Source organism: Ammospiza nelsoni, chromosome Z (assembly GCF_027579445.1).
Source record: "Ammospiza nelsoni isolate bAmmNel1 chromosome Z, bAmmNel1.pri, whole genome shotgun sequence".
NCBI classification, from domain to species: domain Eukaryota; kingdom Metazoa; phylum Chordata; class Aves; order Passeriformes; family Passerellidae; genus Ammospiza; species Ammospiza nelsoni.
Window position 1 is genome coordinate 55279749 of NC_080669.1, and position 13348 is coordinate 55293096.

Here is a 13348-nt window from a genome sequence, read left to right on the forward strand (position 1 = left end):
GAGTTGAAACTAGACAGTCATAGGTCTGTTCTAACCCAAAACATTTTGTGATTCTATGAAATTACAGACTTCCTGTTAAGAGGATTGAGAGTGGAAAAAAAAAGGACCAATCTCTTCTATCACTGTGCTTAAGCAGTAATGAACTGGGGACATTGTTCACATCTGAAAAGAGGGTTTCTTATATCAATGTGGGCTGAGAGCTTTGGCCTTAAGTGGTGTCGCATGGTGCAAAAGAATCCAGAGGACCAAAACCATTCAGAATGAAAGACTGAGGACTGCCTCTAGGGAAAATTCCACTTTTTATTTTTTTTTCACTCATCATTTATTTACAAATACACATTATAACTTTTATATACATTGCACATTTACATGGTAGAAAAGTACAAAACTATATATTTAAATGAATTTATATTTAACTCGCCATGTTTGAAAATATAAAATTGCATCAGAAAAAAAGTATTATGAAAAGCAAGAAACTTGAATTGATAAAGCTTTGATATAACTTTTAGCAACACATCGATTGGGAAAGAGAATTTTGAAAGTGGTACTGCAAGACCATCTTAAAGGAAACACCTGATAAAAGACTTATGCGTGTGACAAAAAATTAAAACAATAAAAATAAAATAAAACCTTTATTCTTATTACAGTTAGGCCTGTAGATGTTATCCAACTTCACAATCCAATTTCTTTGGGTTCAAAATTTGTATAGTACAGTATAAACTCTCAGAACACTGACATCATTTCAGTACACAATGTCATGAGAAGTAGAGAAGATGAAGTGTAAGAAGTTTCCTTAAAGATTGCCTCACTGCACCTTGACAGTATACTTTAGTCAGTTACAATGCCTTTTGGTCAGTCAAGATTCCTTGTAAACAAAAACACAGGGATCTTTTACACACAGAACCGGCAAAAAGAAAATCCAATAAATAAGTGTAACAGAAACTGACATGCAAGTTTGTTAAAGTGGAAAAGAGTTAACATCACTGAAACCAAGAGATGAGATCATGTGGGTAGGCTCTAAGGAATGGACTTTTATAGTTTGCAAGAAAACAGAAAAGCTTTACTTTACAAGCAAGAGACCTCACAATAAATAACACTGCTCTTCCCGTAACGAATAAATTTCTTCAAAAAACAAGGTGTACGGTCAACCAGACATTTTATGTATAAATTATAAAACATGACACAGTATAAATAAATGTCTACGAGACTCAACTATATGTATACTTTTTTTTTTCTCCCCAAAATAAATAAGCATACACTTATTTACAGTACGGACATTGATTTTGTGCCCAATGGCTGTTTCAATAGTGATGGAGGTTTTACCACTCTAGAATGGAAGATATAGGAAAGCTGTAGTCCTGGTCTTCATCTTCCTCTTCATCCTCTGGGTCTTCATTAATTGCTATATGGGGGAATACAGGGGAGCTGTTGTTTAAATAAGGACAACAACAGCGCAGAAGCAGCTCAGTGCATGTTTTGAAAGCCCTCTGAACAGCCACAATACAGCGTTGCATTTTATGCGACTTGTAGTGAGATGCTCTTTGGCATCTGCTGTTATGCAATAAGGTTTTTTTACACATAATCTATGAAGTCATAACTGCAGAAAGTTCTGAAGAATCAATGGCTCAGGTTTTATTGGCAGATTCCTGAAATCAAATAAAAAGCGCTCTGGTGTTTTAGTTTAATTGCTTTGTGTCCTTCATTCAGAGTTAGTAGAGGCAACTGTGCTAAACCAGGTGCCACGTACTACCTTTAGGCTTGTTCTTTTGGACCGAGTTAAGAGTTTATCCAGGTGTTAATAAAGCAATCAGCAAAGCACACGAGAGCAGACAAAGTACAAAAAAAGTCACTAGAATTACACTCCTCGGGCAACCCCTTTCTGATAGAATGGCTTGTCCTTGGAACATCCCCAAAAAACTCCAACTTGAAGGCCAGCTCGTTGTTGGAGATCTATTGCATTTTATCAGCAACCAAAGTGTGTGCGTGAAAGATAGATACTTATATTCTACTGTACCTTGAATCAATAAATCAATCTTTCTTATGTTTAAAGGTGTAAGTCTTCATTACCTAGGTATCGCCTTCAGAAGCCTTAAGTGTCTGCAGAGTTAAAAATCTCACTTACAGTTGCAAGATCCAGAGTGCTTAACTTCTAGAAGCACACCCATGGAGCAAGCTGCCTCTTTCATGGCACACTCGCTTGGGTAAGTTGTGTTATCGCTGGCACACACTGCTTCTTCTGACTTGCTTTCAGGGCACAGCTCATCACAGAGGGCGCACCGACCTCTGCCAACCTTAAAATCCCACAAGCATTTCTTCCCAGCACTGCATTGAATGTCTTCACAGGATTTGGCTTCTAAAAATACACACAGAATACTAGAGGTAAGTGAAAAGACAAAGCAAAAAGCAAAGCAAAGACAAGCAACCCCCAAAACCTCCCTTTCCCCTGTGAACTGTGAAGAAAGAAAGCTCAGATATAGTAGATGTGATCTTACTTGCTGATTTTGCTCAAGCAAGTATTCCCTTGGACAACAGTGCCTGTCTATATGTGGGGGAGGAAAGACAGCTGTGCCAGCAAAGCTTGGCCCTGGGAATACAGAATTACATTTGCCTATTGTACATGACTTTCCTGCTCCATTTCATGTCAGTGGAAATTTGGCTCCCCAAATTAGGGGTAAATGCAGGAGTTGTCAACAGGTCCAGCATTTCTAAATCTATTATTTTTAAGCTAACCCACAGACAGCAGTTAGACAACTACAAGATTTGAAAGGGAATTCACCTCAACCTATGCAAACTTAAAGCAACCTGAGACTCCCCCAAATTCCCCCAGCAGTTTTGGGGAGCAGAGGCTGCCCTGCAGGTGCTTCTTCATAATACACTGTGCTATCAATCCTTTCCGGAATCATTTCTAACACAGATTGTCAGGTTGCACAGAAATTATTTGCCTATCTTCACCCACCCACTGTCTCCAAAGCCCACAATTATTTCTAAAGAGGAAAAAGTGATCAGATGTTTTCAATTAAGTTAAAGTAGTCTTTGCCAAGACCACTTGAAGACAATTGTTTCCAGGAATACAGACCCATTGAATACGGTGACCTTATTACATCGTAACCATCTCATCATCTATTTCAGGGAGGCTATTTCTCCATTGGATACTAATGTCAGCACTCACAGCCATAGCAGGATCAGGCCCTCTTCTTCCTCATGCCTACTGCAATCTTTTCCAGGACTAAGTTCACCCCAGGCTCTCCTCTTCTGGGAGGGGAGCACTGGCCCAAGCTGCTGACGTCTCCTTCCCCAGCACTAACTACCTCCCTCCAGTTACACACACTGGGTACTCTGAAAGAGGTGATGGAGGAAGCCCTCCACACTCGGTCTCCTCCAAAGATACTTACTGACGCATTTTCCTTCGTAGGCTAATCCAATGGATCTTCCCAGGAGGCAGGTAGCTTTCCTCAGGTGGCAGGCACTGGCGTAAGTTATGCCATCATTCCCGCAGAGATACTGTTCAGGGGAGGTAGGCTCTGGACAGATGCGGTTACAGGTCACGCAGTAGGCATTGTTGGTTTGGTCAACCACACATGTGGAGCTGCCTGGGCATAAGACGTCCCTGCAGGTCTCTGAAATACAGACAGAAACACACAGGTTAGTAGAAGATACCAGGATCCCAGTGAGGAGCATATAGGTGACAACAAGAACAAATGACCACATAAAAGCCTTCAGCAGCTCTCCTCGTTTAAGGACTGCTGGAGGATGCCTTCATATCTCAGGGGAGCTGTGTGAGCACAAGTGCTGCCAGACTATGGGGAACTCTCAGTTCAGCTACATCCTTGTCTACTGAGCATGGCCTAGTTACTCTCCCCCAGCCTGGTTCGTGTGAGGAAGTACATCCAACAACTCCTCCCTACTCTTAGACAGACACCCTTTGGCATTTGAGGGAGATTGGATTAGATTTGCAAACCTACTTTTGCATTTGCCCTGATACTGGACTTCAAGTTCGGGCTGTTCTTTACATCTGGCTTTGAGAAGGGCGCACTCGTTCCTGTAGGTTTTCCCATCTAAGCCACACACGGGGCCCTTCCAAGTGATATTAGAGCAATCCGGAGCACAAACACACCGAGGTTTGTTCTTCTTGTTCATTTTACATTTCTTCCCGGGTCCACAGTCCACATTCTCGCATGTTTCTGATGGAAGGAAAGAGGCACCACTTTAGTACCAAGCGTGCAGAAGAGACCTGGTGTCAAAACTGCTTAAAGAAAAAAAGATACCGTGAACCCAGAGCACAGAGCAGCAACACCGTTCCCTCCCGTTCCAGGACACGCCGCTCGAGGTAAATTCCCTGCGCCAGTGAAGGCAGTGGGCAGAGAGGGTGTCTCCCCTCCTCCTCGTGATGTGCAAGGCGGCGGGCAGAAATGGGGGTCCCCCCCGCGATCCCGGGGCTGGGATGAGACGTCCCTCAAAACCCCGACGAGGAAGGAAGCGGGAGGACAGCGCTGCCCCCCTGCAACTCCCGCCCCGCTCCTCCTCCCGCCGCCCAGGCCCTGCCGGAGCCGCTCCTCGGCGGGGAGCAGCTCGCCAGCACCCCCTCACCTTTGCACGGGATGCAGTTTGGGGCTCCCCCATTAAAAATCATCCACTTGAAAAGCGTGTTGTCGTTGACGTCCTCCGCCGTCCAGGACGTGGTCAGGCGGCCGCTCTTGCAGCACTCCTCCTTGCTGAGGTCGGTTTTGTAGAGGACCTGGCAGCGCCCGTTCCGCGCCTGCCGGAGCCAGCAGTTCCCAGCTGTGGGGCGGGGGGCGGGGGGGACACCCAGACGGATCAGTGGCGGCCACCAGTGACCCAGACACAGCACGTGCGCCTTGCCGTGACTTTTACTAGACTGTTTCCTTTTATTTGTCCCGTTTCATAACCCGCAGCTACTACGGCCCATTTGGAAGCGCAGTTTAAAAAACAAACAAACCCTCCCCCCCCCCCCAACCAAACAAAAAAATCCTCCCCAAAACCACAAAAGAACTAAAAAACCGAAACCAAGAAAACAAAACAAAATCCAAAACAAAACAAAACAAAACAAAATGAACGAAAGAGAAGACCCAACCAAAACAGAGCGAGAGTTTTTTGGGAGGTATTTATTCCATATGTAGAGCAGAAGGAGCACTGCCGGCACGTGACAGAGGCTTGAAAAGGATGTGCATTTAAAAGGGAATAAAAAGAAAATCGCGCTTGCAAATTCCTTCCTCCTCCCCCTGCCCTCTCCTCCTCAACGCGGCTGCACAGCAGCATTGTTTTAGTGCCGCACAGTTTCACTCCCAGCCCATTTTGCAATCTGCACGAATTGGGAACATTTGCTGTTAGCGAAGTCTTTCGAAATCGCCACATTTTGCTGTTTCTATTAACAAATGTCTCCTTCAGTAAAATAGTTCAGCAGAGTTCCAAAAAAAAGTGAGTAAAATACATAAAATACAGGGGCACTTATAGTAGGGGGTCCCTATAGAGTTTTACAAATCGATCAAGCTGGAAAAGTTATAGGTGCCATCTCTCCTGCAAACATTTCAGAGGAAAGTACACTATCCTTACACCGGATAGAGTGGGTTTTCTTGGGGTTATTTTTTGCCTTTTTTTCCCCCTCTAGTATCCCTGTTATTTGTGGAGTCAAGCCAAGAACATTAGTCCAAGCAACTCCCCCTTTTTTAGCTGAAGCATTTTAGTTGAGATGAGTCTCTCGTGAATAACCAATGTGACTTCTCCAGCAACTCAATACCAATTGATTCTGCTGCTAATCCAGCCGGGGCTCGATCCTGCCTCCTTACTCCGATGGCAATGTACCGCAGCGAGGGGCCGGGATCGGCCAGCGGAGATGTTGCTGGGCGCGGGGCAAGACCCCCCTCGCCCCCCTCCCAAAAAAAAAAAAATCACTGAACACACAATTCCTTTATTAAAAAAAAAAAAAGTTTTGTGTCTTACAGTTGCCTACGTTAGATTGACTTATATCTATATCGGTACTGGGGAAGGGAAAAAGAAAAGAAAAAATTATAAAAGAAGCAATGGCAAGACGTCTAGGTTGTGGCTGGAACATGGTCAAGAAAAGGGGAAAAACCCCCAAACTAAAGATCAATATTCCCTTGTGTCGAAAGAGGGCTCTTAAGAGTTGTCAATATCAGGTTCGGGTTTGTTTTGTTCGCAGGAAAAAGAAAAAAACCCAACCACCAACTTATTTAAGCATACTCTTCAGTGCAGGAGAATTTACAACTCTAATATTTACTCAGACACACCCCCCCCCCCCAAAAAAAAAAAAAAAAGAAAAAAAAAAAGAGCAGGGAGGAGGAGGAGGATATCCCAATATTAAAGTCACTAAAATAACCACTTATTGGTTTCTAAAAATGTCAGTTGTAATCGTGGGGTTCTCCATCACCACCTCTCCTTCAGTCAGTCAGGGGAGATAAAAATCTGAACTAAATTACCAACAAACTTTGTGCATTCATTCGGCAGCCGAGACTGGGAAAGTTCCCTCACGATGCTGCTCTTCATTCATGCTGCATAATAACAATAAAAAACAAGAAACATCCTATCTGTTCTCTGTGCCTTTGCAGAGCAGTGCGAAGATCCGATCAAAAAGGGATCTAAATGACACCTCTGCACCTCGCTACAAAGCCCACAGTTAACTTCTGTTCTCCTGGACCTTGGAGAGAGGCGTTTAACACCGCAAGCAAACTAAACCGTGCCCGAAAGACAGAAAACATTAGAAATAATATAGAAACGTATCTGCGAATAAACAGTCTGGTCTTACCCTGCACAGTGTGATCTTCCATGAAGTGGCACAGAAACATCAGGATTAAGAGCATGCCCGGGTGGATTCTCTGATTTAACATCCTCAGTATAGCAGGGAGTGAGAGAGACGCAGAGACAGCGTGAGGGGGAGTAGGGAGCGAGCACTAGCCAGCCTGCTTATGATCGCTCTATTGAATGAACGTCAGGCTCTGAATGCAGTCTCTCTTTAAATCTATACGGGGGTCCTAGCTGTCTGCGGTGGGCGGTCTCCTAATGTGTGTGTGTGTCTGCTCGGGGGTGGGGAGATTTAAAAAGTTCAGTGTGAATCAGGTGACATTTTCCACCTTCTGGAAACCCTCTCCAATTATCCGCTCTAGGTGCACGCACACACAGGCGCGCACCCGCGCACCCCTGAGCGGCGCCGCCGCCGGCGGGGGCAGCGGCGGAGCGGCCCCGGCAGCACCCCCGGCCCCGGCCCCGGCCCCGCCGCGGAGCCGCCGCGGAGCCGCCGCGGCCGCGCAAGCGCCACGGGGGGCTGGAGACCCGCGGGGGTCGCGCCGCCCCAGGGGCGCTCGGGCGGGCCGGGGGTGCTGCCGGGGGAGCGGAGCGGAGCCCGCCCGCCCGGAGCCGGCTCCGCGGGCGCGGTCCCCGCGCGAGGTGGCTGCGGAGGATGCGTCGCACCGCCCGCACCTCCGGCGAAACACATCGCTCGGCCCAAAGAAACGCCGAACCCCGATCGACCGGCCCCAAACCCGAAAAAACCCCAAACCCTCAAAAGACTGAACCGGCTAAAAGTTTAATACCTAGGGCCGTTCCCGGGTGATAGGGTTTTCACTGGGAGAGCCCGGGAGGACGAGACGGGAACGGGGGCGACGTAGGCGGTCTCCTTTCAGAAACAGAAAGATTGCAACATCGATAATGAACTTCTAGGGCACTAGTTTATTAAGCACAGTCTGGCATTATTCTCCCCTTAGAAAAGTTGGCGGTCTCTCATTTATAACATTTTTTGGCACCGCTGAATGAAACTGAGTAGGCGATATTTCCTTTTATACAAAACGATTACTTAACGGAAAATGGTATTGTTTATTCAAAAGCTGCCTTTTAAATTTCGATTCTTTCGCTTTTCTGAGCCACCAAAGCACAACAGACTGCGAAGTATGCAGACAGGAATGCCCGGACAGTGCCGGGTCAGGGGCCGGTGCGCCGCGGCCGCCCGCGCCCTCCGCCCGGCCCTCCCCACACCCCTCCTCCCGCTCCCGCCCCCCGCCGCCCCCTCCCGACTGCCCCCTCCCCACAACTGCAAATAACTCAGTGATAACAGATTTTTTTCCACCAACTGCAGGAGATAGTGCTAATCTTTTAATAAAAGATCCCATTACAATGGGATCTGTCTGGACAGACTATAATAGATCCAGAAATACAGCCGTGCTAATATTAGAAGACAGTTGTTTGGGTGCCTCAGGCCGGGCCCTACTCCCGCTTTGAAAGTGGGCATGAATCACAATGTCCCTCGGTACCACCTGCGGTCACACGCATTAAGGAGCAGACTGGTAAATGATTGACCTCGCTGCATTTTTTTTTTTTTATGTTGTTGTTGTTGTTGGGGTCTTTTTCTTTTTCTTTTTCTTTTTCTTTTTCTTTTTCTTTTTCTTTTTCTTTTTCTTTTTCTTTTTCTTTTTCTTTTTCTTTTTCTTTTTCTTTTTCTTTTTCTTTTTCTTTTTTTGTTACTAGTATTATGATCCTCGTCCTGAGCATCGCTCGGGCATTTTGAGCACTTCAGAAGCTCCGGGACTCCACATCCCTTTTAATCTTTTCCCAGATTGGTGCCACTCTCCCCCTGCCCCCCGCCCCTGCCGCCGGCTGCCGGGGCCGCGCTCATGCGGGGGTGCGTACTGCCCTCTACCGGCGGCGCCGCGCAGCGGCAGCGCCCCGGCGGCCCCGGCCCGGAGCCCGCCCTGCCCGCGCCGGGGACGGGCCCCGGGCGGCGCCGCAGCCCGGCCGCAAGGTGCTCCGGGGGCCGCTGTCCCCGCGGGGCTCCGGACACAGCCGCCGCGCCGGTCGGGAGGCAGCACGGCCCCCGCCGGGGCAGCATCGGTGCCGGGGCTGGTCCGGGAGGAGTCCCGGGAGAGGCGCGGGGAATCCCGGCGGCAGCGCGGGGCGCGCAGGCGGCTGCTCCCGAGCTCGGCGGCCAGGCTCGGCCCGGCCCGGCCCGGCCCAGCGCGGTCCAGCACTGCGCAGCCCGGCACGGCACTGTCCGGCTGCCTGGAGGGCTGCGGGGTCAGGCTCACCTTCCCGTGTTCCGTTTGTGTATGTTTTTTAGTAATTGGCCAATACGGTATTTATCCTGAAAATGTTTTCAGTTCTAGAGGGGCGTTTTCAGGCCGCGTTCCTGGAAATGAAACACAGAATGGGTCGATAAGGTTTACACGTGCTTCATGCATGCATCATCGGGAGATCAATATGATTTCGCTGGTATGGAGATTTGTATCACACCTGTTCTCTGACATCACTTAGAAACAGCTGCTGTTTCTTTCATTGTTTTCCCTTTTTTTTTTTTTTTTTAATTTTCCTTTTTTAAAATGCTAGATAGTGGGTTTTTGAGTAAGAACATGTCAGGGACATATTATGTAATTAGAAATGCTTTCTTCTTTCTCACTGTGTGTGCCACTCTTTATGACTCCCCCGCCTCTTTCTGCTTTGCCAACAATCATATTTAAATTACCAAAAAAACAATAGCGTCGATCTGTAACTGAACTGTCAGGCAGCACAAGAAAAGAGTGTTGTTTTCAGTCTGACAGGTTTCACAACTTCTTTCTACCAAGAAATATATGCATTTTAATATAGGCTTTTGGATGTGAATCCAATCTTTGCAGCTGGCCCTGATCTTGGAATAATAGAGTCTTTTAAAAAAAACCCCTTATATACTTACATCTCAGACTTTCAGAAACTTCAGATCTGGCTCTCAATTTACATATTTCTGTGTTCTACTTCTAATAGAGCTATAGCCACAGCTACAGCTATAGCGAACTCCATAATACAAAATATTAAGTGTCTGGCCTCTGAATAAAATAGCAGCAAAATATGGAAAAGGAAGAAAATTAATGAGCAAGTTACCTTGTCAACATGTGCTATTAACATACACACACACAGTACAGACACACACATACTTACATACACATACATGGAATATTGACTTTGTGATGTCAGTATTCACTGTACTAGTATAACATTACCTTTATCGCCCTTCCCCTCACTCTGTTGCCCTTTAGAAGAGTGGTTGCTTTTATCAGGAGTGGACCAGCTTGGAACCCCCTCTCTGATAAGGAACATGTCTGCAATAAAATTTTTTGGGTTGTGGATGGGACTCTAGGACAAAACTGATTATTTGGAATGGATCTGGATTTTGATCAAATGGGAAGGCCTATCCTGGCAATCTAGCATTCAAGGAGTGGAAAAAGACACAGACACCCTCCTGTAGTCCTGGATGTATGTATGCATCATCCCATGCAGTTTCTCACACAACTCTCAGTGGCCTCTCCCACTGAGCAAGTACTCAATAAAGGTAGAACGTCCTCTTCTGGTAGGAGAGAAAACTTGTTACCTTGCTTTGTTTCCATCTAATTTCACTGATTATCACAGAAAGAAGGACCTGTTTCTGGAAAAGTGCAATTTAATGTAGGGTGCCCTCATTTGCATCTCAGATATTAAATTTAAGGACTTTTCTGAGTACCATTACATTGTACCATTTGAAAAGCTTTTCCTCTGGTTTTTTTTTTTTTAAGTATAGGAGAAGAAGAATTACAGTCCTGCAAGAACTTTTCTGTAGAAATTTCGTGTGCTGTTTCTCAGCAAAAAGTAGCATAAAAAAATTGTATTACAAGATTTGATTTCTTGATTTAACCCAGACCTTTTGTGAAAAACAAGTAAACTAGTTCCTGATAAATCTAAGCCCTAAAATATGTGAACTGAATTCTAATATCAGGTACTGGCTCTGTGTTCTATTCCACTGAGGTTATTCCTGCACATCAGTGAGACTGTTAAACACAGAACTTGCAGTGCATGCTCTTGGGGAGTGTTGTGATTATCTGATGTTGAACAGTTGTTTCTTCTAGTTTTTGACCTAGGAGGTTATGTCTGTTGTCGGGTGGTGGGCAATGGACTGGTAAAGAGGTAGTAGGGATCTTTCATTCTGGTTCATACTGCAGAAAGGTCATGTAGGCAGGTGTCATTCATGTTTTAGGACAGATAAAATTGACGTATATGTAATATGAGCCAAACTGACCCCTTCTTTACCTCCTTTTGGTGGTTCAGGAGGTAATAACAGAATTGTGCATCCCCTTACAGTTTGAAGGATGCCTACCTCTTACTGGAAGTCCAAACAGGACAAGCCATTTTAGACACTCCAAAGGTGCTCTCTTGTCTTGTGCTGGCAGTACCACAGACCACCACTGAGGAACTGCAGCAAGTCTTAGTATTCAGTACCCATTGCAAACGGGATGTGGTGTGGCAAGACGAGCTTTAATGTGCGAGTGGAATGAAAACAGCTTATTAAATAAGTTGCAAAATCTTTCTGGATTACTGAAAGCTTGGACAAAAGTGCAAAATTCTGGTAGAAAATGGTACTGGAGAGAACTGTAAGGAAGCTCTTAAAAACATTAACTATCTGAGGAAGCGAAATAAAAATTATAAAGGAGTCTATTGATCTATTGCTTTCTTGATTTGTTGAAGAGGTGCTTCTCTGTATATTTTCAGACAATATTAAACAACTAGAAATGTGCAACAGACCATGGAATTTCTAGAGCAAGTCTCTCAACTTGTTGGGATTGCAGTGTTTTCAACAGCAACAAGAATTCTGGTGTAGATTCTAAATTAATCTTTTAAAACTTAAAAAAAAATTAAAAGGAAAGAAAATATAGTTATTGTGAGAAACTTGCTCTTCACAATTCTTAGGATGCTACTACTGTAAAGAAATGCTAGATGAACAGTGCTGCTAGCTCTAGACAACCCATTTCCACATAAAGGCTTAAGAAATGGCATGGTAGGAGGGAGCATGGAGATAGCAGTTCTGTCAGGCAGCTCAGCCCCTGGAAGGCCATTTCAGCCTCTGGCTCTCTGAAGTCATGTGTTAAGTGCCAAATGGCTCTTGCCCAGCTTCCTGACAGGCAAATTGCCTTTTCTGCTTCCACAACTATTTCAAATGAAGCTGTGTCATTCTTGGTGACAAAGCTTCAAATTTTTAAGTTGTAATTATAGGTGAGGAGCATGGTGCTTTAGGAATGGCTAAATGGGGTTATATGTGGGTATTGTGCTTTTAAGGTCTGGAGCATTTTGCAAGGCAGGCTTCAAGAGATATGTCAGTTGGCTATCAGTTGCAGCTGAACCTGGACTGGAGACTAAACCAAAGATAAAGAGGACATACATAGTTTGTAAGCAGCTATTGTGAAAATTAAGTCAGTTTTTGCCATTACTTTATGTTTCTTTTTGTTGGTTTGTTGTCTTCTTATTAGAGTTAATGTGAAGGGCATATCTGATTATTTGTAAGTGTGGAGTCACATAACTCTCTAATACAAAAAAAGGCAGCGTTTGGCTGTAGGTCCTGGATTGGAGCTTAATGGAAAAAAAATCACTATTAAGCATGGTAGTCAACTTTGACTAGCTGAATGTAGCAAGGCAAAAAGGGTAATAAATGGAGAATTTCCAGCTCAATGCATATATCTGGTGATGTACTGGATCTTGTTTCTAGACTGAGTAAGTACCTGACTGTGTCAAAGTTGCAGCCTTGTTACGGACAGATCATTAACGCGTCTTGTTGTGAGGTTTGTATTTACTTTATTTCCTATCTAGGAAGAGGATCAATTTTAATGGTTTACTTCCAGATATTAATGGCACCAAATGGATTTTAGACTGGTATTTAGTCAGTGCCAGCGTACTGGGACATTATCAAAATTGTCCTGCATGGTACCTGTTGGTAAATTCCAAATGCTCCTGATGTCACTTTCTAATACTGCCCTAAGTGTGCTGGTCAGAAGAGAAATGAACTAGATATCAGCAAAAATGAAGATCTAAATGTGACTAACTGTGAGAAAGAATTTTAGAGAAGATAAGGTCATGGCTATGATGGAAGCAAAGAAAGGCTTTTATCCCAGTTGTGGTGGGCTGCTTTTTTTTTACGAGCAGAAAAGGAGCATATTTCAGGATCTGGAGCATCATCACAAATGTATCATATCCCTTTACAGGTAATCCAAACTTTTGGTCCATTAAAAAGTACATTTTTGCTATCACAAAAACAACAGTGAGCTTCCAAAATTATTTTTTAAATACAAATTGAAACTATTGTACTATATTAAGTACATGGCTCTGCATGTGCTTCTGTAGATTTGTCCTATGGCAGAGACCATCTAAAGTCTTATTTTGAAGTAAGACTTTTATGAAATAAATACAAATATTAGTTCACAGTATGGGAAAGATGAAGACCCCAGAGTTATTTATGCCCTGTTTTGGGTCTTATTGCATACATTTCTTTGCAACGGATGCCCTGCATGGATCACTTAAGAATTTGTTGGCTTCACAGTATGTACTGTGGGAA

General features: G+C 44.8%; 1 protein-coding gene across 1 annotated transcript; it reads right to left on the reverse strand.

The window, feature by feature from the left end:
* Positions 1 to 314: 314 nt before the first annotated feature.
* FST (follistatin) lies at positions 315 to 6896 on the reverse strand. The gene is made up of 6 exons (XM_059492333.1): positions 6782 to 6896; positions 4588 to 4779; positions 3963 to 4181; positions 3393 to 3617; positions 2123 to 2353; positions 315 to 1402 (listed from the first exon to the last, which is right to left on the reverse strand). Exons 1-6 carry the CDS (start codon positions 6861 to 6863, stop codon positions 1320 to 1322), a joined length of 1032 nt encoding a protein of 343 aa, XP_059348316.1. The 5' UTR covers positions 6864 to 6896; the 3' UTR covers positions 315 to 1319.
* Positions 6897 to 13348: the final 6452 nt, after the last annotated feature.